Consider the following 24,257-nt stretch of genomic DNA (forward strand, 5'->3'; position numbering starts at 1 on the left):
AAAACTCTGAACTCTTCCTTGAAAGGCCACTTTTCGAAGGTTTTTTGATGGACAGTCTCTGGCTTTTTGGTAGCCATCAAAACATATTTATACACAAATAACGATTAAAATCTAAGCAATATTCGTCAGCTCCTCAAAAGATTCTGCTCGACGTAGCGCCAATATTCCGCTCTGGACTGTGACAAACATCTTCAGCGCGGCGCCTCTGTCAATATTCTAATTAGCAGTTAAAACGATTGGCTATTATTTCTGGCGACCGTTGACCCAACGGTGGAATGCCATGGACTTTAACCTTGTTTTGATTACCTTGTTTTGCGATCGAGTAAACGGACACATGTACACATATATTGCATTCTATTAATACATACATGTACATTGTCTTTCCAGCAGAACCGATATCAGTAGAATAAGAGATGGACAGATATGAATATGAAGACAAAAACTTAGCTGGCATTGTTTTAATCGCCTGAAAGAGACGCGGCACCAGATTTCTAGACAGCAGCAGAACAAGGGACCTTTGAGTTTAGGTTTGCAAGCCAATTCAAGCAAAATAATCCATGCAATGCATTTTAAGATTGGCCTTGTGATATATGATACAAGTACGTATTCTCTTCAAAGTTTTCATTGACAGTTATGAAATTCCTAGATCGAAGTACAACACAAGCGTATTGGAACAACCTCACCACCCCTTTAGTTTCCAATAATTGGAATCGTCCAGATCACAGCATATGCATGCCTGTCAGTGTTGTTGGACCCTAAACTTCTGGTTGGTAAAGATACATGGGTATCAGTGAACGTTAAACTACACCTTCTGTGCGCCGCGCTTGGACAGTGACCCAATTAACTGTTTTATTTTTGTGATGACCAAATGTCTTTTGCGTCCTGACCCACGGCTCATAGCGCATGCATGCATTTCCCTTCGCGCCGCACTGCGACAAGCTCCCCTTTGACTGAGCGGTTGCATTTTCGGCAGCGGCAGACACTACGTACACGTTCACTCCTAATCTGCCGAAATTATTTATCGGTCCCCTGTGGCTTTTATGGTAACCGACGTTTCGGTCCCCCTTTTTTCGAATGAGGTGATCGACACGTGATCGGTCGGTTCGATCTCCTCTTATGTCGAGGGCTGTAAAGGCGATCAGCCTGTACGTATGTGGGCTATTTTTATAAAGAAGTTTCCAGTGTATTTGAAATGAGCCAAGTGCCATATATAGTCATGAGACATCAGTTTAATTGGGTAAGAAAGCAAATCCTAAAGCGTGATATACATGTGTAAATGATTATTTTGTAAACTGAGCAATTGAAATGTGTTCTGATGGAAAGGAATTGAAACACAAGTTGAATTGTACTGTAGTGAACATACTATGAATAAAGTCAAACAGCAAGAAAATTTACACATATCAAGTTCTTCCTTGTATAAGATATTACAAAATTAGAGTCACCTATATAAATGAACACTAAAACAATTTTAATTTATTCAATCATTGTACTGTATGGCTTACCCGACTTAAGTGATACTACAAGCTAGCTCAGGTATCAAAAGTTTTCTTAAAAAGAAGCATATAATTTAAATATTGTTTTCTCTTGATTTGAAAAAGTGCCTGGTGTATACATGTACAGTTTATATTTTGATACTCAAATCTATGGCCTATGTTAATTGCACTCAAGCTTTTATGACCAGCTGTATAGTTCTGGGATATAAAAATGTAATGCTGAACCTTTAAATTGTTTACTGTATTTGCCCCAAACATTCATCCACTAACAGTGCAGCTTTACAGGCAGATAAAGGTCACAAACATTACATTTTGTGCTCAAACATACACTTTCCCAGAAAGATTCATCCTATCTTTCAAAGAAACCTCAGAACACCTTTCTTAGGTCAGATAGCCCTAGGAATTGAGCAAGATTTGTAACATGGTCATGGGCAAATTTTTAGGTGAAATACAGTATTTATTCATGTCACTTACAGCGTGCTGTCTCCACAGTTGCAATAAATGTGGCAAACATATTAATGGCGATGTTGTCTATAGTCATTTCCACAAGATTTAGCTTCTTAAATTAAATCCATATGGGTGTATGTATTCATGTATATGTGTATATACATAGACCAGTATTGATTTGAGGCTGAAACTTTGAAAGCTTGTATCTGAGTCAAGCCTTTCTTGTTGTGATACCCATTGATTGCCAGCAGGACGACCAATCCACATTCACATCAAGAGACTTAACAGCTTTCTCTGATATTTGGTGGAGCTCTGCGTGAAGTTGTCTTTATGGCTCAATCTGCTCATGAATGTTCCTCAACATGACTGACTCTCCAGTTGTGCAGTTGTGTGCAAAGACAGTGGAAATTGTCTCTACAGGAGACTCATTGCCTGGCAACCATTTTGCTAATCTAGGGTGTCATGTTTCCATGGAGACGGAATCATTGGACTTGAAGGTAAAATTGACTTACATGTACTTGTTGCATAACGCCTGCCTGTTGAGTGTAGTGGGCCTTTATAACAGCAGTCACCTAATAGCTGTTTGATGGTTTTGTGTGAATTAACATTGCCAAGGAAACCAGGCAGTTAAACCTTTTTTGTCCTGATGCATGTAGAATTGGCAGCATTACAGTTACCTGATTGTCGGATATAACAGCTGAGCAACAGGAAGTGCCCTGAACTGTGAGGGACTGTGTGTATTCTCAACACCTGGTGCGTATAGGTAACAGTTTAAGTAGAGCTGATGAGGTTTAGTTTATATCAGACTGTTTATATATTGTTTCACAGCTGCTGTCGATGTGCCAGAAACCTTGGCAGTAGTTAAGTGGTGATGAGCAGCATGGGATTTAAGCACTACTTACCTTGTAAAACCCTCGGCTTTGTGGCCAAATCTAATGGGGAATGTTAAACAGACTTAGCTGCCAAGAATGTCACTGTTGATCACACATGCAGGGAACTGTATAGGCAGTATGTTGTACAGTACGTATGCTTACAAGATGTGAAAAGGGATTGGTTAAGGAGACATTTTGATTTCAACGTAGTGCTAGGATGTACAAGCTAATAGTATTTGTGGCCTATCTCAGTTTAGCAGAATGCTCTGGGGCTACATGTAGCAGCATGGAAGAGAGCTGTTCTAACAGCCATATCGAGGTTTGACATGTTACTTTTATGTAGGCATACTGCATTTCTCATGTGACATTTGCTTGCTTGATTTACTTGGTGTTTGGCTGCTTTATAGTCACCAAAGTTGCTTGCTGAGCTTTTACTGTTTTTCAACATCATTAAAATTGATAGACCATGGTCATTTCACCAAAAAAAAGTTTGGTGTTCATGGTGATTGATAGGTATGACAGATTGTATGCATGTCAGTATGTTTATTTATTTGATTGGTGTTTTATGCCCTACTTAAGAATATTTCACTTATATGACATCGGCCAGCATTGTGGTGGGAAGAAACCTGGTAGAGCTCAGGGGAAACCCACGAACCTCTGTAGGTTGCTGGCAGATTGCTATCAGTATAAGTGTGTAATCTATTGCTATACTGACAAATGTGGAAGTGGGACGTATGCTGCTCAGCTGTAAGGTGTGTGACTCATGATCATGAGTCACATAAGGCGCAGGTTCAATCCCAACCTTGGGCAGGGAATTTTGACATATTGTGTTTTTATGTTGTTATGGAAACACTTTCTTCAGAGCTTTCAAGCATATGGTGCGAATATACCCACGGTTGGCCCAGAAGCCTACTTAAAATGGATCCCAACAGCTGTTTTTTGTGATGTATTGCATTTCTATGGCTTTAATTCTATATCTACAGAACTGTTTCCCTTACAGCTTTTAAACTTGAGGTGCTGATATACTGTACTTTTGTGCACTACTGCCCAAGAAGCCTATTGAAAATGTATCCCAGCCAGCATTTCTTGAGACCATTAAATCTTAGTTTACTGTTTGCATTGATTGTTTATATTGTCAGTTCAACAAGAAGGGTTCAAAGTTGGGAGAGGCTGGGAAGAAGTCAAAGTCCCAGATGTGGAACAGTGTTGTGACAGTGGTTCTGGTTGAAGGAAAGAACCTACTGCCCATGGATGACAATGGTCTCAGCGATCCCTATGTCAAGTTTCGTCTAGGCAACGAGAAGTACAAAAGCAAGGTATGCCTTTTTCTGTATTAGAGGAATAATCATGTGGGTCAAGTTCAAGACATGGTACGGGATCCAAGAAAAAGTTTGATTTGCGTTTGAGAAATATACTGTTTTGTGCCTTCTTGGATCATATGTTACTTTTAGGTTTTATATTTTGAGGTATGTCCAAGCTGGCTTTGTAGAATCTGCCACAGATTCATGTATCTCCACCTTAAGCCATTACAACAGTGAAAGTATGAGTCACTTTGTCATATGTGTTCAAATCCCCACTGTTACCCAGAGTATTACCAGGTTTTTGTGGGTTTTTCAGCATAAGAGTAAGACGTTGAATCCCCGGTGGCTGGAGCAGTTTGACCTGCGTCTGTTTGACGGTCAGACAAGCCATCTGGAAATCTCTGTGTGGGACCATGATGTAACAGGCAAGGATGACCCCATGGGCAGGTAAGATAGGTGCCTTAACAAAGATATCAAACTTCAGTTATCTGCAAGAGCCTAGTGCTAATTACCAAAGGGGATGTTTGAAGTTCCTCAAATGAAACGAACTGGAGTTAGTCCCTGTCACAGATGGACATATGATTACACCTATTACTGGAGTACAGCTTGAGTTGAGTTCCACCGTCGTTTCACATATGCAAGTGTTTAGGACCCAACACAACAGCCGAGTAAAGTCAAGTGGGGCCTTAAGCTCTCGTGTGTGTCAAGCCCTACATGTACTACATGCCTGGTTTTCCAAATGTCCACATGAAAACAGCTCATCAGGGTGAAACTACTTGACTTCATTTTTAATACCAAGGTGGAAAACTTATTGAAGCAGCCAAGTGCTAATACTGTTTGATCTTCATCTACACAAGCTTACTGGAGCGATGATGACTTGTAGAAACTTTTCATTAAGTGTTAAAGTGTCTCTATTGATTTTCCTATGTTCTCCCAAGTGGGCCATTTGGCTCTTGCCGGGGTTAAATCAGCTAAAAAGGTTGCTGGGTTGAATCTAGTTTTTTCTGGCAGCATGTTCAGGTTATTGGATTTGATATCTCCAGTACAAGAGGGCCAAGATTGGTTTCAGTCTATATTATAAGAACTGGTCAAGACTTTTGGTGTAATTTGTGTATATTTTTTGCATTGCATTCCCTGTGTTTACTGTATCATATGCAGGCCTGGAAATAATTTTAAGTTGGTGCAGGTGTAATGGCATATCTTCTGGCTTCTCACATTACTAAAAGCAGTTTTGTCCTGTACCAAACAAGCAGCCCCTGACAAAATACTGTTTGGTAGAGGGTACTGTCCTTGTCCTGCTCTTTATTCCAGACTCAACATCCTTTGTTTATTTATTTATTTGATTGGTTGTTTACACTGTACTGAAGAATATTTCACTTATACGACCGCGGTCTGGAGTTTGGGGGAAACTGAGCACAGCCTGGGAGAAACCCCAGACCATCTGCAGGTTGCTGTCAGACCTTCCCATGTACGTCCGCAGAGGAAGCCAGCATGAGCTGGACTTGTACTCAGAGCGACCACATGGATGGAAGGTTCCTGGGTCATTGCGCCATGCTGGCACTCTCGCTCACTTGCCTACAGAGGGCTCCGCTCGACATATTGAATACAACATGAGTGTTTTGTAGTCTTATTTACAAACTAGGATAGGTGTCCTAATCAGATTGATGATTCAGAAAGTGGTTTAAAATAACACTATTGTTGTTATTAGGGATTAAATTTTCTATTCCGGTACAAGAAGCACAGATTCTAGTGCTTGGATCTGACATGTTCTGCTCCTGTATGTCAGGCTAGCTGTTTATTAAGAGTCCAGTTGTTATCCTGTTGCCAGTGTGTATCGTAGCTTTCTGTGAATTCCACTTAACCTTGAGCCCCTTGTTGGATTCTGCCTCACATCTTAGAAACACAACTCTGCCTTAAGCATTTCTGTGGGATTTATTCCCCTCTGTAGTCATGAATATGTCAACATTGGCCGTGTAATTAATTGCCTTGTTACACATTCATGTATTGATTATGTGTCCTTATAAATATGCAGAGTCATCGTGTTTGTAACTTATAGCTGTAGAGTTCAGTAGATTTCTGGCAAATGTGAGAAGACTGATGACACATATAGATGACGGTTTATGGCATCAGCAGGTTCCGAATCAAAGGAAGACTTTGACGTGATGTGTCCTAACATGATTTACTCAAGGAAAACAGATCACTGACGTAATTCTATAACAGTGTGGTGACAAAAGGTATCCCTGAAACACCCCAGTATTACTTTCCTTGCAAGAATCAATCTTTCCAGCTGTTTGAACTACATAACCAATTTCATTGTATTCTGTCACAAAGTAAGTTAAATCAAATTGACATATGCTTTAGCTTTACTGCTTGTGCAGTTTACAGTGATAGATGTACTTATAGTGAAACAAGTAGAACCAAACACAATAACTTCTTGTTTTGCCATTTCCATTTGATTTCAATGTAGAAGACGATTGTTTGAATGGCTTGGAAGCTCCAGGGTACAGAGATAATTGTTTGTGTTTCCATGATGAACAGATTGTTGAGAAATTCAGTCCTCATTTGCTGCAGATCAGAAAGATTTTTTCGGTATGAGGTGCACAGTAAGGTGCTTCAGGTGCACATTGGCATCCCCTAGAGTCTCTTGATCTGTTGTCAAACACAACTAATAGGTGCTTCAGGTGCACATTGGCATCCTCTGGAGTCTCTGGATCTGTTGTCAAACACAACTAATAGGTGCTTCAGGTGCACAATGACATCCTCTGGATCTGTTGTCAAACACAACTAATAGGTGCTTCAGGTGCACAGTGGCATCCTCTGGAGTCTCTGGATCTGTTGTCAAACACAATTAGTAGGTGCTTCAGTTGCACAGTGGCATCCTCTGGAGTCTCTTGATTTGTTGTCAAACACAGCTAATAGGTGCTTCAGGTGCACAATGACATCCTCTGGAGTCTCTGGGTGTTGTGACAAACACAACTAATAGGTGCACAGTGGCATCCCCTGGAGTCTCTTGATCTATTGTCAAACACAACTAATAGGTGCTTCAGGTGCACAATGACATCCTCTGGAGTCTCTGGGTGTTGTGACAAACACAACTAATAGGTGCTTCAGGTGCACAATGACATCCTCTGGAGTCTCTGGATCTGTTGTCAGACACAATTAGTAGGTGCTTCAGGTGCACAATGACATCCTCTGGGGTCTCTGGGTGTTTGTCAAACACAACTAATAGGTGCTTCAGATGCACAGTGGCATCTGTTGTAGTGACTGTGGCCACCATCACATGTAACCAAGAGGTGCTAGAGGTGCACAGGTGACATCTCTGTGGTCGCCATATCTTCCATCATACACCACTGAGATGCGCGTGTGAAGTGTTCTAAGCATACATGTACTTGTAACTTTATACAAATCTGTTTTCCAGAGCTACGATAGACTTGCAGAATCTGGAGAAGGAAGTGACGCACACCCTGGAGGTGGAGCTGGAAGATGGTGCCGGGATTGTGAAGCTACTGGTGACGATAAGCGGAACGACAGACTCTGAGACATCATCTGATCTGGCCAACTTCACACCTAACCCCAAGGAGAGATTAGACATTGTCCGGAAATATGTAAGTGTGCCTGTAATCATGACCATAGTTAGTCTGGTTTACATTTTGTTCAATGGGAGTGTTGACTGAAAGTAGGTTGGATGAAGTTAGAAAATTTAAGTTCATCTGATTGTTCGAGTTTCGAACCAGATTATCGAGCTTAGGTAGTTGTCCTAGCACAGTTTCATGAGCTATCCTCAGGCTTTTTCTAACTGATTTCATTTTGTCAGCAGTCTTCACATAGTTTGTCTGCAGTCTACAGACTACACATATTTTGACTGCAGTCTACACATAGGTTGTCTGCAGTCTACACATATTTTGTGTTCAGTCTACACATATTTTGTGTTCAGTCTACACATATTTTGTCTGCAGTAATCATATATTTTGTCTGCAGTCTACATGTATTTTTTCTGCCTTCTACACATATTTTGTCTGCAATCTGCTCATATTTTGTCTGCAGGCTGCACATACTTTGTCTACAGGCTGCACAATTTTTGTCTACATTCTACACATATCAACACATATTTTGTCTGCAGTATACACATATTTTGTCTTCAGTCTGCACATGTTTTGTCTAGTCTACAGATATTTTGTCTTCATCTTTAGTCTACACATATTTTGTTTGCAGTTCACACATATTTTGTCTGCAGTCTGCACATATTTTGATGATAATCCAGGTTTCAGTTCTCTTCAGTTTACATGTACCTGTTTTTGATGATGGCTATGTTGGATATTCTCCAACAGAGTTTTGAGTGTTTGTAACATGTGTATATAGAAAACTGTAATAAAATAGAGTTGTCATACTTTTGATTGTCTAAAGCAAAACTTTTGTTAACGTCTACAGGGATTGGCCAATTCCTTTAAACAAGTAAAAGACGTGGGCTGGCTCCAGGTCAAAGGTGAGTTTAGTTATCTTCTGAAATTCCTCAGTATTCTTCAGGCTGCATGAGGGCTAGTTTGCCTCTCACATATTAACTACCCTCCTTGCTGAACCCCATACAATGTTCACATTATTTGATTTTGGCAGAGTGCCAAACCGTTATTATGTCAAACTAACCTCTAACCCCCGCCGGTTGTCTTCGCCTCAACATGACAACCAGGTTCCTCATCTCAAATATATATTTTGTTTATGTATATTAGTACATTGTATGACAAAGAAATATGCCATATCCTGATAAGACTGCAGTTATGTGTAAATCTAAGTGACATGTATCAGCGTTGCTGTGGAGTACCGGTAGATTCAAGGTCTGTACAAGAACTGGTCATACGGCAGGGCTTGGATGTGGAGTATTTGCCCAGGACTGATCAGTCAATGGTTATATCACAACTCTCTGTAACTGAATTACTTAACTTGTTTTGTCATTATTTGTTTACATTATCTTATTGTATTTTTCCCATTTGGCTTTAGTCATATTTGCACTTTTTAGACTTCTTTTATAAACTTTTTTTGCCCGATTTTTTAATTTTTTGAAACCTGAAATTTAATTTTTTATGGTTGTTGTTGTTGTATATACATATATGTTTCCCTCCATGTTTGTAGTGTTTAAGGCATGTGGCCTGGCTTCAGCGGACATCGGGGGAAAGAGTGATCCCTTCTGTGTGGTAGAGTTAGTGAATGCCCGTCTCCAGACTCAAACAGAGTATAAAACCCTCAACCCAGAGTGGGCCAAAATCTTCACATTGTAAGTCTTGTCCAGTGGTCAGTTCTTTATATTTCACACTACATGTAGGTCTTCTGTACCCATTTTAGCTTGATATCAGGATGTTTTACAGTGTTCATCTCTGTCGTTGTCGACCTTGGTAACAAGAAGCAGTTGATCACACTTTTGATCAGTCGATCGGTCTGTTTGTGCAGTTTTACCTTCCTTGACAACCAATAATCTTGCCTCCAATATGGCGTTCACATATGTAGGTCACAAATGGGAAATCTCATGTGGTTGTTGCACTACAGTTTTCTCCACTTTTGAAACTGATGACCTTGATATTATTAAATAGTATGCAACATTAAATGAATGAATAAATACATAAATAAATGGAATCTTGTGTACATTGTGAAACACCTTGTCAGGATTCTCTTGTAATATGCAAGAAAACCCCTAAGACAAGTTTAAGAGATGAAAGAATTTATCAGATTTACTGGTCTTCAGTTTTCATGAACCGAAAATACTGTAAATGATAATGGTTTATTATAATGCTTTGAGTAAGCTGTTATTACTCTGATATGGGATAGTTATTAGAAAGCATCTTTGAATGTTTTTTTGATCATGTCTGTTTAACTTCAGTAATGTGAAGGACATTCATTCTGTGCTGGAAATTTCGGTCTATGATGAAGATCGAGACAAGAAATGTGAATTCCTGGGAAAAATTGCCATTCCATTGCTCAACGTAAGTGTATTTAATCTTTGTTCAACTTTCGTAGTGGAAATTCAAGGGTTCTTATATAGCTAAAGGGGCCTCACTAACTAAGAAGTTTTGCCGAGTGGAGCTTTAGCTTCTTCATGGTACAGATTTGTTTATTTATTTTGATTGGGACGTTAAATCTGAAATAAGAAATTTTTTACTCCTATGAGGACAGTTAGGATAAGCAGTAGTGGAAACTGGACAGAAGACCAATCCTCCTGATTTAAAGCCATGGTTGAACTTGTGGGATTTGAACTGGCAACCCCATGGGTCAAATCCTAGGCAGTTCTCATCATTGATCATTAACCCTAGTGAGGGCCTAATTCACATGTTTATTTGATATTATTCATATATTTGCATAATAATGTTCATTCTGACCATAATGGTTGCCTTGCAGATTAAAAATGGGGAGAGGCGGTGGTACGCTCTCAAAGACAAGAAGTTACTACGCAAGGTCAAGGGGGCCATTCAACTGGAGATGGACTTTGTATATAACCATGTAAGTTTTGGACGGGCGGGGGAAACTTAAATGAAAGAAAATAGTTGCGGGTCAGCGAAGAAAACTTAATCAGTAATCAGACGATGGTACATGTGGGAAGATCTAGAAGAAATTGGGATAAAGCATGAACAGACAAGGCCTGAGAGCATTAACTTTTCGATGAAATTTAACAGTATCTACCATACCAATTTTGGAATACTGTATCGGTAAAGTGAAATGATTAATAGAGAGGTTTCCAGTCGTCATTTCTTGGCTTACTGATACAGTGATTTCGTCATATTATCCAGTCAGTGTGACCCACAACCATTGTGCACAGACTTTTCCAATGGTGTGGGTATTCATGCCAACTGCCATACATACCTGTACAGATGCCAATATCTTGTGACGTCATTACAATTTATTTCTCATTCCACTGATGTGGTTAGTGAAATTGAATAAAAATTTCTCGTTGAAAAGTGTATGAAAACCAATATTTACTAAAGAGAAAAACTGGTGCCCCCAGCCTAATCCTCAACATATTACCATGGAAACCACTGTGGTGGTAAGGAAATGAATAGTCACAATCAGGGGGGATAACTTTTGCTTTTTGTGAAATATTGAAGGGCTAAACAGCATTAGTTTTCTGATATTCAATGCCTTGGATTTAGAAGAAATCTAGAAATAAGAAGTGAAAAGATATCCAAGAAATTTAGCATGACTAACACTTGTGCATTTCTGATCTGTAGCTGAAGGCAGCCATCAGAACAGTGAATCCAAGAGAGGAAAAATTTATGCAACCTGAACCAAAGTTTAAAATATCGGTGAGTACACACAAATTTTATCTTGCATTTCATGTGAAACAGTCTGTGCTAAATATGTGATCTCAATGAAGCTAAATGTGTTCTCGAGTGTTTTCACCAAGTTGTTGGTGAAGTTTTTTTTTTTTTTTGGTAGATCATGAAACGAAACATTGACCGAGTGTCCAAGATTGCAGAATCTTTTGTGGAAGGAGGAAAATTTCTCCAAAGCTGTTTCGACTGGGAATCTAAAGCTCGGAGCATATCTGCCTTCACAGTAAGTTAATGCACGTTAAATCTAAATTTTGTTCACTTTTAACAGAAAAGAGTGATATTTGCCTGTCAGTATAACTTCCATTAGAAGCAGCAAGTTTGTACAGCTGGCAAGTAGAAATACTAGGACAGGAATAGTGGTCTGTGCAGATGTGTTTGTAGTCGCTTTGTTTCTGCAGGAATCGCACTATACTTGATGTCAGTTGATTTCTGTACTTGAAGGTTTAGAACTCAAGAACTTTGTAAGCATTAGCTTTCTTTTGTCTTACTCCATTCTTTCAGTAAACTCATTACACATGCCTTTTGTGTTAGAGTTTACTGTGATTTAAACTGTTCTCTGAATTGTTTTTAGTCAGATTTACCTGATCATCATATCCTGATTTTTAACACAAACTTTACTCAGATTTGAATTGTTTTCTGAATTGTCCTTTGACAGGTTTTCCTGGTCATTGTCACCTTAACACAAACTTTACTCAGATCTGAGTTGTTTTCTGAATTGTCCTTTGACAGGTTTTCCTGGTCATTGTCACCTTAACATAAACTTTACTCAGATTTGAATTGTTTTCTAACTTATTCTTCAACAGGTTTTCCTGATCATCGTCTCCTGTTTCGAACTCTACATGATTCCAGTGACATTGCTCATTGTCTTTCTGCAAAAGCTCATCGTTGTTACTGTTGTTGGAGCTTTTGCTGGTGAGCCCTCAACTGATGTAAGTGTATATTAGAATGGATATATGTATTTATGTATAAACCAGGGTGGGTACATGTATTTAAGCATAGGGCCTATGAGAGATGCACGTTCTCAGGAGGTATGGGGGGGGGGGGGGTCGCTCGCACAAATAGCGGAAGCTGAGGTTAGAACCCTGGTGGTACACGGTCTTCTGGGGTTAGAACCCTGGCGGTACACGGTCTTCTGGGGTTAGAACATAAATGTGTTGGGCAAATGGAGCAATTCAAAAAAATCTACACTCTGTCTTTGCTTATGATTTATTTGTTTTGTTTTTTTTGTGTGATATCCATACATGTGATCTATACAAGTTTATATAGATCACACTAAGCATTAGTCCATCTACAATTCTGACATTCATCATAACACTGAGTCCGTCTCCGCCTCTCAGACAAATCACGACACGTCTGCGCACTCCAACTCGATGGGAGCGATTTCACTACAGTCCACGCTGACCGCACCCAAACTTACCTGCACTAAAAACACAAGTTGTTTTTTATACCTTTTTGGATTGAATTAAGATGGTTGAAGTAGTTCTTGCTGATGGTATGAAACTTTTCTCAAGGATTTCAGTGCCAAAACTCAGTTGCATTTCACACCCAGAAGTAGGTCACTTGACGCCTCAAAATGGCTGTCGACGGCAAGGCACTTAGTACCGCCGAAACTCTTGCTACTGCTGAAGCTCTTGCTGTCAATGTGACCACCACACAGCAAGTAAATTAGTTTCCCAGGTGAGGGTAGTAAATTAAGAGGATAGTATTGGAGATTCCACAGTAAAATTGCATATAAATGAGTACATGTGTCACAGTGAGAGGTTACTGCGTGTAGGTCTAAAACAGGCTACACGGTAACGCACATGGGCATAGGGCCAAACATGTAATCTAAGCCCAATTTGAGGTATATGCACGAGCTGCCCAAGTGGAACGCCCAAGAATGTGCATCTCTCATAAATCAGCATAGGTACATGAATTTATGTGTTAAAGGTTTGTACAGTTGTAAGCTTTATAACATTTCAAATTTTTTAACATTATTATTATGTTATTATGAGAAATGTTGATCATACTCACTCATACATTCCTGCATTAACGAAAGTGTAGATGACATGAAATATACATGTGCCTAAGAAACATTAGTCATTGGTCATTGATCGATAGACGCAAAGACATGTTACATATTCTTCAGTACATTATTAATTACCAATTATTCAAACAAGTAAATGAATAAATTGACAGGGGGAGATCACTATTTATAATAACAGTTTGAGATATTTGATTACAAATAATTTGAGTGGAATTCCAAGCATGACATTGGGTGTTGGTTTTAGGATTATGCAGATGATGAAGACGACGATGACGATGATGAAAAAGAAAAGGTAATAATTAATCACTTGTTATTTTATTGGATTTGTGAATCTTAACATTTCCAGACTTCCTTCATTTTTGTACTTGCATGTAAAAATGAGGATTGTTCAGCTGTGACACATTTTAAACCTGGAAATGTATATCTTGGCAAGTTTGAACTGATTGGATGGGCTCTATCCAGACATTTTTGAAAGTTATAATGTGAATGGTGCAAAGAACATATTTTGCTACCAAAATATTTGAAAAATATACTGTATGATTTGTTCAGTTTTACAGCATGTAATCCGTTCCGGTTGTTATCTGTTGATATGGCATTAATAATGAGGAATGGAAGGTTGTTGTTTGTGTTGTGATTCATACATGCATGCTCATTTGGCTACAACAGTTTTCAAGTTTGAAAATTAACCAACTTTGAAAAGTGCTTATCAAAGATGTGAAGTACTAAAATTCATAGTGGTTTTTTTTGATTATTGTTTTATTTCATTTTTAAAGTGATTCAATAATTTGTTCAATACCTGTTATTGTATGTTGTATTTTATCAATCAATCAGCCAAAGAAGGTAAACTCTTCATTGTATCTACCTTGGGATTTTGGGTTTAAGATTTTAAATTTTGACATACAGAGTTTTTATCTTCAACTTACAAATTTTTGTTTTACATGCTGGGTTTTAGTTAACACTAAATGTATATTTATGTTACTCGTGGTCCGGAATTCTCTTACATGCTCTTTCCTTACAGTTTGTCATCTATTCATTCTGCCTCAGTCCTGCTTCTTTCATTGCTAGAAATGTCACTGAAGTACAAAATTATATATTCGGATAGAAGCCATTGATATTGACCTGGTTCTGCTGGTTTACATTAGGTCATTACTTTTCATTTATAGCCCGTTAAAAAGAAGACCTTCTGATGTAGAATAAAGTGTGCATCCTTCGTCATTCAGCAGCATTGTATTTCATTTCATCAGTACTTTAATACTTAAATCTTCAACCTTTTCGACCCCTAAAGCACCTTTTTTTTAAATTTATGCACACATTAATAATGAAAAAAACACCAAAAACGATTTGTTGTGTCACTAAAGATGAAAGCTTCATACAGCTTATTTCTCTATAGCCCATAGCCTTGAATGTTTTAAAATATTAGTCACTAATAGTCAAGGGTTCCTTGGCGTGCGTTAGTATATCGCGTGGGCATAAAAAATGTTAATGCTCCACCGTATATATATATATTTTTTTTTTGGAGATTTTCTTTAGTAGAACTTTAATGTTTTTATTTTGACTCTTGACTTAAATTTTATCTTTCGCTACTGATTAGAAACAAGAAAATAATTCTCTTCATCTTTAACTTACATATCTTCTCATATATATCAGTGTCATGATTTCTTTTGCTGTATTCCAGGTTTCTCTTTAAATTTTTTGATTTCTTTCAATCATAGCTTTGATTTTGTTTAATTTTATTTGTTAGAGACGACAAAGTGTACAGAAACCTGTGGTAAAGGTGCAGATGTTTTACTAACATGAGTTTTGTAGAGCTTGATCATCCTTGCTTGTTTGTTTTGTAATCAGTCGACACAGTATATATTACTGACATCCTTGTCTCGTGTGTTTGTTTGTGCATGTTTTGTGTTTCTAAGTTTGAAATCTGGCTCCTTGTGTTAAACAACACTCGTGTCAATACAGCTCTTTATTTAAAAGTGTGCTTTGCTGTAGAATCTAACAAGCTTATATTCACAAGTTTGTTTCCTTATCTTGGGTTCCCTGCTGTCTTGAATATATTGTACGAGCTGTTACAGATTTAACACAAAAAAAGTGTTGTCAACATGTTGACACATACTTGTTACGTATACGTGTATCAGTTTGAAGTATTCATAGTTTTTTCTGCTGTAAAGAATGCTGCGATCATCTAACCCATAAAGTAAGCTTTATGTAACTGTTTCTGACTGTTTCCTGAAGTCCTAATTTACTTCTGGCTGAGCTAAACAGGGGTTGTATCTGAATTAGTACTTGATCCTGTCCTCAATCAAGGTGTCCCCATAGTTGGCGGGAGGACAGATTAATGTGGCTTAGTAAATGAGGTGGTGGCCTTCCAACCGTATAGGTTGGGCTAGTGTGAATTAGAACTTTGTTACAGCTAAAACTGATGTAATGTTTCTACTGTAACGATGTGCTACCTTCAATGTAATGTCAATGTGCTGCTGTCGGCACATGTGTAGGTACCTATTGCAGTCATCTTGAAAGGGTGGTATGTTGACAGATGAATGATATTTTGATTTAATACAAAACTTAATCACCATCACTCCTGATGACATGTATCCTCCAACATCCATCTAAATTTTTGCCTGCCAGCCTGATATTTGAAATACTTCTTATTTTTTGTTGAATGTGAATTTTGGCAAGTAAGGGCATTTGGAATCGCATTTTTTTGTAATGAGTTTTTTAACAAGTTTTTTTTGTGTGACTCCAAAAATATATGAGAAATATTTCCTTGTTGTAACAATTCTGAAATTGTCAGTGGCACCAGCAAGCGATGCCAGAGTCTACAAGTAGGTTTGAACCAGGACTTTGAACTTCAGTCATCAGGTGGTTAAGTTGATGCATGCTTTAATGTCTAAGGTCTACCTGTATGTACATGTAGATATACATCAATGTGGTCAAGGTGGTAATAAATGACAAGTAGAAACTTGTTTGCAGGTTTGGACTTTGACAAGTACATTCTGATAATGATACAACAGGTGTATTTGTGTCATGTGGTATATAAATCCAGAATTTCTTTTCTGCAGCTTGCTGATATCAGCATTTGTAGTCCGTGCTGTTTTCTCTCACTGAGTTCAACACAAAATGTTCATTCTTCTATGGAAAAACCAGACTTATATTCAAATTACATCGTTGACTGAAAGACACAGCGATAAGAATCAGTTGTCTTGTGTAATATCATCCATTCTGACCTCTTTTGGAATTTTTTGTATTCAGGAATGAGCCTGATAAACTGAACTGTCAGAGAGAGGAAGCCACTATACTGGGATACACAATATAAAGAGGTTTAATGCCCTGTGTAGTTGTATTATGAAGAGACTCCAAAATGGAAATGGTGACAAGCCAAAATATTCACTAATAGCCAAATTTTTCTGCCTATTTCTCCTTAGGGTGAACATAAGGTTGGTTTATATATATATACCTGGTTTTTGTATGGGTTACAACTGGACTTGCACAACACTTGTATTCACACCAGAAATTCACTAGCCATGAACAGTTGTGTAGTGGACTTGTGATATCACCGCTGGAGTTTAGGAAGCACATTTGTATCATGTATATTGTATAAAATGGTACATGGTATGTTGAGGGACTTTCTTGGTTGGTATAGCTGGTACATTCTACAATCCTGTGTGTATATAAGTACTTAAATGAAAATATTTCAAGTTTTGACAAATCACTGTCAGTCACTGTTAAATACCAGCAAAATATGATTTATAGGCCTACAGTACACTCTTACATTGTTGTACATTTTATTTCATTGTTAGAAAAAAGATTTAAAAAAAAATACTAATATACTTGTAGACAAAGATATTGAAATTATAGGCTACTTTGGAAGCCATCTCATTTTCAAAGTGTCAAAAATTTCCAAGAACAGAATTGTAATGTTTCTTTGATCAAGTCTTTCAGTGAGGAATTCAGGTGTGTGTAATTGTTCAGGTGAAGGATACATCACCTGATGTACACAGCGGGTTTGTTTTTACTTTAAATGCACAGCCAAATATATGGGTTAAATATAGATGCACCAGCTTGACTTTATAAACCAGAGGATTTCATACCCTAATGTTTCTAACAATTGCCCATGAAGTGGGTAAATGACATAAACATGCCAGAAAAATGTGCTCCATAGTTCCTTTCACAGAATTTCATAATTAAAGTGTTTTAATATGGTTTTTAAAATAGTTTTAATACATGTAGAACTAATTGCTTTGTTAGAATTTTTAGCTATTGTAGGTGCTGTGCAAAGGAAATTGCTCAAAAAGCTTTGCTCTTAACAACTATATTGAAGTGTGAAATGCTAAGATGTGAAATTTGTCCACTGTCTTTTGCCTTCATCACTAATCAAAAGATACCTTGCCGAGTTTGTCAAAAGAATGTTTTTAAAAGGTGATAATTACTTTCACTGGAAATGAATGTTGGTAATCATGTTTTCTCTCCGGTGTATGAACCTTACAATTAAAGAGTTTAATTTAATTGAGAATTTCCTCTCTTAACTTTGAGCACGATGAACATGAACAGCCATTGTTTCCTTGGTGGTTGGTTAGTGCGGAGGAGGGAAAGTTCAAAATGAAGAATTCTGGAATTCTATGATCCACATAATGTTTCTTAAATCTGTAATTTTTTAATGTGTTTGGAAGTGCTGAAGTAAATTACATTTTTTTTTTTCATTTTTTGTTCTGTCCTAAAATAACTTTCATTAGCCAATTAGCTGAATTGTCAGCCAATTCAATCATCACAGCTGGTTTCCCAATGAATCTTCAATTTAACATAGAGTTATTTCAGTCCTTAAGAACTGTCAACCCAGGTACATGTACTTAAGCAAATCAAATAATTAAGTAAAATTTCACTCATTTTGTACATGAAAAACAGGAGTTGCCCTTTTCAAAATAGTAGTCTACCATGATTTAAAGTTTTAAGTTTTCTATATAAGTGGTGCAGAGTTCTGTTTTACCAAGTAACTTCAAAGTGATAGTTATCTCAGTATGAAATTTTGCGACAAGATGTGGTCATGTTTGTATGATGCTTAAAAACCATACTGCTAACTAGTTATGCTCATAATCCAGGTAGGTATTGTCAGTGCAATTTCTCCAACTTTCTGAACCATTGTATGGATACAGGAAGTTGGGTCTCCCAAAATAATTCTGCCTTGACTAAACTTCATTTTGTTCTGTGATATCCCAAAGCACAGGAAGATGTTAATGTGGTGTTGGTGTTCTTATTTGCCTCCAGGAAGAAAAGAAATCCTTCAAAGAGAAGTTACAGGCCATCCAAGAGGTGTGTTTGCAAGTACAACAAGGAATGGACATGGTGGCTTCCATGGGAGAGAGGGTCAAAAAGTCAGTACTTATGCCTACTTACTGAGATACCACAATTCCTAAGTTATTTACACAGGCTATTCCTAAACAAAGTGAAAAGAGTAATATGTATGAAAAAGTGCTGGTAAATGATAAAAACAAACTGCCAAAAAAAAAAACAAATTGTTGTATTATTTAGATGTGTAATTGTATGAGATTGCCAGTGATCAACTGGAAGTTTAATTTTAGCTTAGAAGGAACCAGACCAGATACTGACTGTAAAATGGAATGAATGAATGATTATGGCACAGTGCCATTTAGGCGATATTTCAGCCATATTGCAACAAAAATATTGAGTATGTTAAAATGACCTTTCTTGTTACAGCACGTTTAACTGGACGGTGCCGTGGCTGTCCATGCTGGCTGTAATCGCCTTGTCGGCTGGCACTTTGGTCCTCTACTTCATTCCACTGAGATACCTCATCATGGCCTTTGGTAAGCTTTTCTCTCTCTATATTCAGAGTGTAACCAGACTATGGTGTCCTCATCCAACCACTGTGATTTAACCAGAGTTTGGTTTCCTTGTCCACCCACTGCGATGTAACCAAAGTTTTAGTGTCCATATCTATACAGTACAGAGTTATCACACTTTGTCTTAAATATAAACACTCTACAGTGTTGCATGGTTTGGTCGATACATTGACACATTAAGTGTAACCATGCTTTGTTTTCCATATTTAATCTGCCATAACAAGCATACAAAATGCTATCACCAGCTTTATCATTCATTTTCTTTTCAGTTATCGTAGTACATTAGTGAGTAAACTTGGGCTATAGGATGAAAAATTGAAAAGAAACCTGTTCATGGATATGCATGTGCTGTCGTTCATGTATTAAAAGTTTCTTGTTTTGTATAAATGTATATAAAAACATTACTAGTGTCTTCCATCTGTTTTGTGTGTTCCAGGTATTAACAAGTTTACAAAGAAGTTACGTGCTCCTAATGCTATTCCCAATAATGAACTGATGGACTTCCTGTCACGTGTTCCGTCTGACAGTGAATTGGTAAGGTTACAGTGCTGTCTAATACAGACAAGAGACATGGTGGCCAAATATGGACGTAAAACCCTACAATGGCGAGCCTCCAGATTATTGTGGATTATGGCCCTGGCCCTGGCCCCAATGGCGAGCCTCTGGGCTCTTGTGGATTATGGCCCTGGCCCCAATGGCGAGCCTCCAGATTATTGTGGATTATGGCCCTGGCCCCAATGGCGAGCCTCCGGATTATTGTGGATTATGGCCCTGGCCCCGGGATCACGATGCAAGCTTAGTCTTACCCTAATCCTTCGACCTTTTCATATATTTGCAAGGTGTTTATTAAAGCCTATTCTGAAGGCATTATTCTGTGTAGGCTGATAAAATCAAATCCAACTAATTCAGTTTTGTCTCCAAAATTATGTGTATAAACTGCACTGAAAGTTGCTATTTCATACGTGAAAAGGTTGAGGAATATTCGGGTAAGCCAAAATTTCAGTCCTTTAATTTGGTATGTTCCCTTCCATTATTTTAGCTGAAATTTGGTGTACAATAATTTACCTAGAATTTACATTGTGACTATTTTGTCCTTGTTGCATAAGAAATAACAGTCTTAAGGTGATTTGAGATGGCTTGTGATCCCAGGGCCTAATATGATTGTGATATTCACTCTCTATCGGTGCCATGGAAGCTTCCCATGATCAAAACTTCAAATGATGGTACCACAACCAAGACTTTTAACTTTCATCTTTCTTTTTTGGGGCAGTTAGTGCCCTTACAAATTCCATTTAATGAGCCATCGTTGACATGGCACTTAATGTTGTGAAACACACATGTGCAAGAGCACTCTTTCTGGTTGTGATTCTTGGTCATTCAACACAGCTGGGCGCTGGAGGTGTGAGCAGTGTGTTCACAGGATTGTACATACCCGTGACAAGACCAATTAACACACTCACGCTTCACTTAACATGCAACTGTTAGCTCTAGTAGAATGGCGACACAGCTCCTGCTTAAATGCACATCTCACACATGGTGTGCTTAGTGAGTCCTGTCAAAACGTTTCGGTGAGCAACAAAATGTTAGCACTAGTACCATCTCTGCATTTTTCTAGCAGAATGCAGGCAAGAGTATGTCTTCCCAAAACAGGCAGATTAAGGTTAGACGGTGGACCACCAACAAATAGGCCAACATGGATAAGCATGTACGTCTTTCAAAACATCACCAAGTGATGAATAGGTGTCTAGGCTAAAGTAAATAAATACCCATATGTGTTTTAGAAGCTAATTTACAAATATAGATACAGCACTTCACTGCTCCGACTTACTGTTAGGTCAGTCTGTTGAGAGACGTCACTGGGTTAAACTATTTTAGAAATGCCAGAGGAACTATATGTGATAATTTCCTCCCTGCCCGTATGTGGGAAGGTCTGCCATCAAGCTGCATCAGGGTTCTGCCCAGTTTGCTACCACCATAATGCTGGATGCAGCCATTCAGGTGAAATATTCTGGAGTATGGCATAAAACACCAATCAAATAAATCAGATATATGGGATAAATAATTGATCGCACTCAGCATAAAATTATTGTGGCTGTTGGTATGTGGGGAGAAAATATGAATTCATATGAACCTCATTTCAAATGATATCTGAGGAAATTAAAAGGGAAAATCCATGTATAGTTCCTCTCATTGTTTTGGCTAAATTTGAAAAATGTGTAACTCTCTTGAAGGCACTCCCGTTATGGCAGTATTTCTTGAAAGCTAATGTCTCTCTGTTCTTGTTTCAGGTTCAGTTCAGAGAGTTGCGCCCTGACATGGCCCTCATCTCAGGAAAGACGAAAAAGAAAATCTGAAGCCCTTTGTGTAAGGAGACATGACCATGGGATGAGCAATTCAGAGGTCCTCCGGAGACTTGACTGACTAAACATCTTCTTGCTAACTATGCTCAGTTTTGTGTGATACGTCATGATGGATGCTCAACTTGTCACTTTGACTGATGCCTGATTGTGGCTGCTATGTGAATAGGACATGAAACTAATCCAAGTGCTCATTAGCAGTCTTTTAGAAACTTGTTATGATTTTGAAAGAGAGAATGTTGAACAGCACCATTTTGGAATAAAGGATGGTTTGATGATGAAAGCTAATCTTTGAGTGTGTGAAAAATGTCAGGCTTGAAGGGTTTTTTTCTGGAATCTTGTTCTTCTCAGAATAGATTTACATAATTGTTTTATTATCAAATCAGCTATATGTACATGTTTTTGGAATCTCCATGGCAGCTGGTCTGAGTAATTTACATTCTATAGGCATATTGTATACATACTTTTTATCATAATGAATTATCCAACTTTGTAATTACTGTATTTATTTTGTTCTGGTATATCACAGTTCAGATATTTGAGTTTTGTGCAACCTTTAAGTTAATAGGGTAGCTGGGATCACAGTTGACGACCTGATAGTAAAGATTTTTTAAAACATGTAAATACATGTTTTTATTGCTTATTTACCTTGACTTCCAGTAATCTAACACTCGGTTCCTATTCCTATTTTGGTAAACAAAGACATTTTTAATCATATTTCTGGTCTCAGATGAGAGATTTTATAGAGAAGTGTAGTGGTATGTCCTCAGTCCTATAGTACCGGCATTCGGTCTTCTGACATACCGTCAGGGTGCGATGCAAACTTTAAACCAGGTGCCTTACATGCTATTCACGTCTCAAATTTGAAGGTTTCATCAGATGCTGGGCATAATTTATTCTTTTTTTGTCAGTGATTTTACCGTAGATCACTATATGATCGTGTGTTTCACTGACCTAGTGACAAGCGTGCAATATATTAATAATTTTTGTCATTCCAATTCACCATTCAGAGTGTTTGTTTTTGTCATAGAGTGTCCTCATTATTATTAAGGGTAAAAAGGTGTGTGAGAAAAGATTTGGTGCTGGTTTCTGTGTAATGCATTTTTGTGAAAATGTTATGACTTTGATTTCTAATTAAATTTTAAATTTGTAATTATGAATTTTGTTACTGCCATATCTCACTGAACTGGTTTCTATGTGGTTGTTTATTACAAAGAAAGCAGAACACATGCCTGTACATGCACTGACTACTGTTCACAGAACTAACTGGCAATTTTTTTTTCAAGTGAACTGATCATTTTCAAAATTAATTCTAAAAATGCAATTTTTTACTTTAAGGTGGTCGCAGCTCTATTTTGTAGTCTTTTATGTTGTTAAGAATTTAGAAGTGAAATAATTGTAAAATTCAATGATCATGACCAGTTTTAGTTCAAACAATTTTTAAAACTTAAATTCATGTACTTTTCCTGTTGAATGAATTGTAATATGTAGAATTACTAAATGTCATTCTAAGAACAGTCATTCTTTTCTGTGTCTGTTTCATTGTAAAAGTCATAAAGCCCAGTTTGGCTTTAACCATAATCCTCAGCTGTTCTTCCTTTATCCACAATGACCAATAGTCATTCCATATTTTGTACAGTTTACGGAAAAAAAGTTTTAACGAAAAATCATTGGTATGGATCCTGATTTTCTTTTAGAAAGGTATTACTTTCTTAGAAGCTCAGTACAAAATACTGGGTTTGAATGAGAGTAAACATTTCGCATTTATTTTAACTTTGTCTCCTATCCACCATAAAACCATAGAACTTTCGCGCTTGTGTGTTGTATTTGAACCAAGAAATAACTATGCATATCATTCTGTGATTCCTTTGTTTGAACAAAGCCAGCTTTGGTAAATCCCTAGTGAACGAATGTACACCGCTTATGTGTATTGATACTGAGGAATTGGAATATTAACCGTGTACATATGATAGCAACTGTCCAGTTACCTGTAACAATTCTCGTCAACCTTTTTCTCACTGAGATCATTACTACTGACATAACAGATAGAACTTGTGTAATTCCAAGCTTTCACCTGATATAATAGCTTTCACACACCTCTCCAAACGGAGCTGCAAAGCTTTTAAAGGCATCTTTTACAACAGGTGGTGTAGCTTCAAATATTATTGTAGCTGTGGTTAGGTAAAAATCCATTGCTCAGAAGTTTGGGTTCATTATTACAGGTATCTGGTTCTTGTCAGACTACGTTCAAAATAATCTAATTTTCTACCATTTTCCCAATGAAATTTTTATAAAAAGTTTATGAAATCGATGCACAAATGGGATTAAAAGGTGATTATTCAACAAAGAGATTTGATCTTTTGTTGTGTTATTTTGTTCTGTTATTTTCAGTGTATATAGGCTGTTAGTTCGAATGATTGATCATTCAGATAGAGTGTGATTCAGGTGTCTTGTATGGCCTCGGATTGTTATTGATGATGCCATTTACCAGATCTAGATCAAAGCAGCTAATCATGCATGGTCACAGTAATTTGCTTACCAGTGTGCTTGTGCAGAGGATTTCAGTGTACATCTGATAGGCAGTGGACTAACCGTG

General features: G+C 37.7%; 1 protein-coding gene across 1 annotated transcript in view; it reads left to right on the top strand.

Moving 5' to 3' along the window:
- The window catches only part of LOC135473172 (multiple C2 and transmembrane domain-containing protein 1-like), a 59,316-nt gene extending 35,311 nt beyond the window's left edge, over positions 1-24,005 (top strand). Inside the window, 15 exon segments of the mRNA XM_064753014.1 lie at positions 3,952-4,128; positions 4,430-4,560; positions 7,532-7,718; positions 8,542-8,596; positions 9,238-9,379; positions 9,980-10,082; positions 10,495-10,596; positions 11,322-11,396; positions 11,530-11,649; positions 12,230-12,355; positions 13,697-13,744; positions 18,709-18,815; positions 19,159-19,268; positions 19,741-19,838; positions 21,593-24,005. Coding sequence (XP_064609084.1) covers positions 3,952-4,128; positions 4,430-4,560; positions 7,532-7,718; positions 8,542-8,596; positions 9,238-9,379; positions 9,980-10,082; positions 10,495-10,596; positions 11,322-11,396; positions 11,530-11,649; positions 12,230-12,355; positions 13,697-13,744; positions 18,709-18,815; positions 19,159-19,268; positions 19,741-19,838; positions 21,593-21,658 — 1,647 coding nt within the window. The 3' untranslated portion in view covers positions 21,659-24,005.
- Positions 24,006-24,257: the final 252 nt, after the last annotated feature.

The sequence above is a fragment of the Liolophura sinensis genome, chromosome 8, assembly GCF_032854445.1.
Source record: "Liolophura sinensis isolate JHLJ2023 chromosome 8, CUHK_Ljap_v2, whole genome shotgun sequence".
Lineage (NCBI taxonomy): Eukaryota > Metazoa > Mollusca > Polyplacophora > Chitonida > Chitonidae > Liolophura > Liolophura sinensis.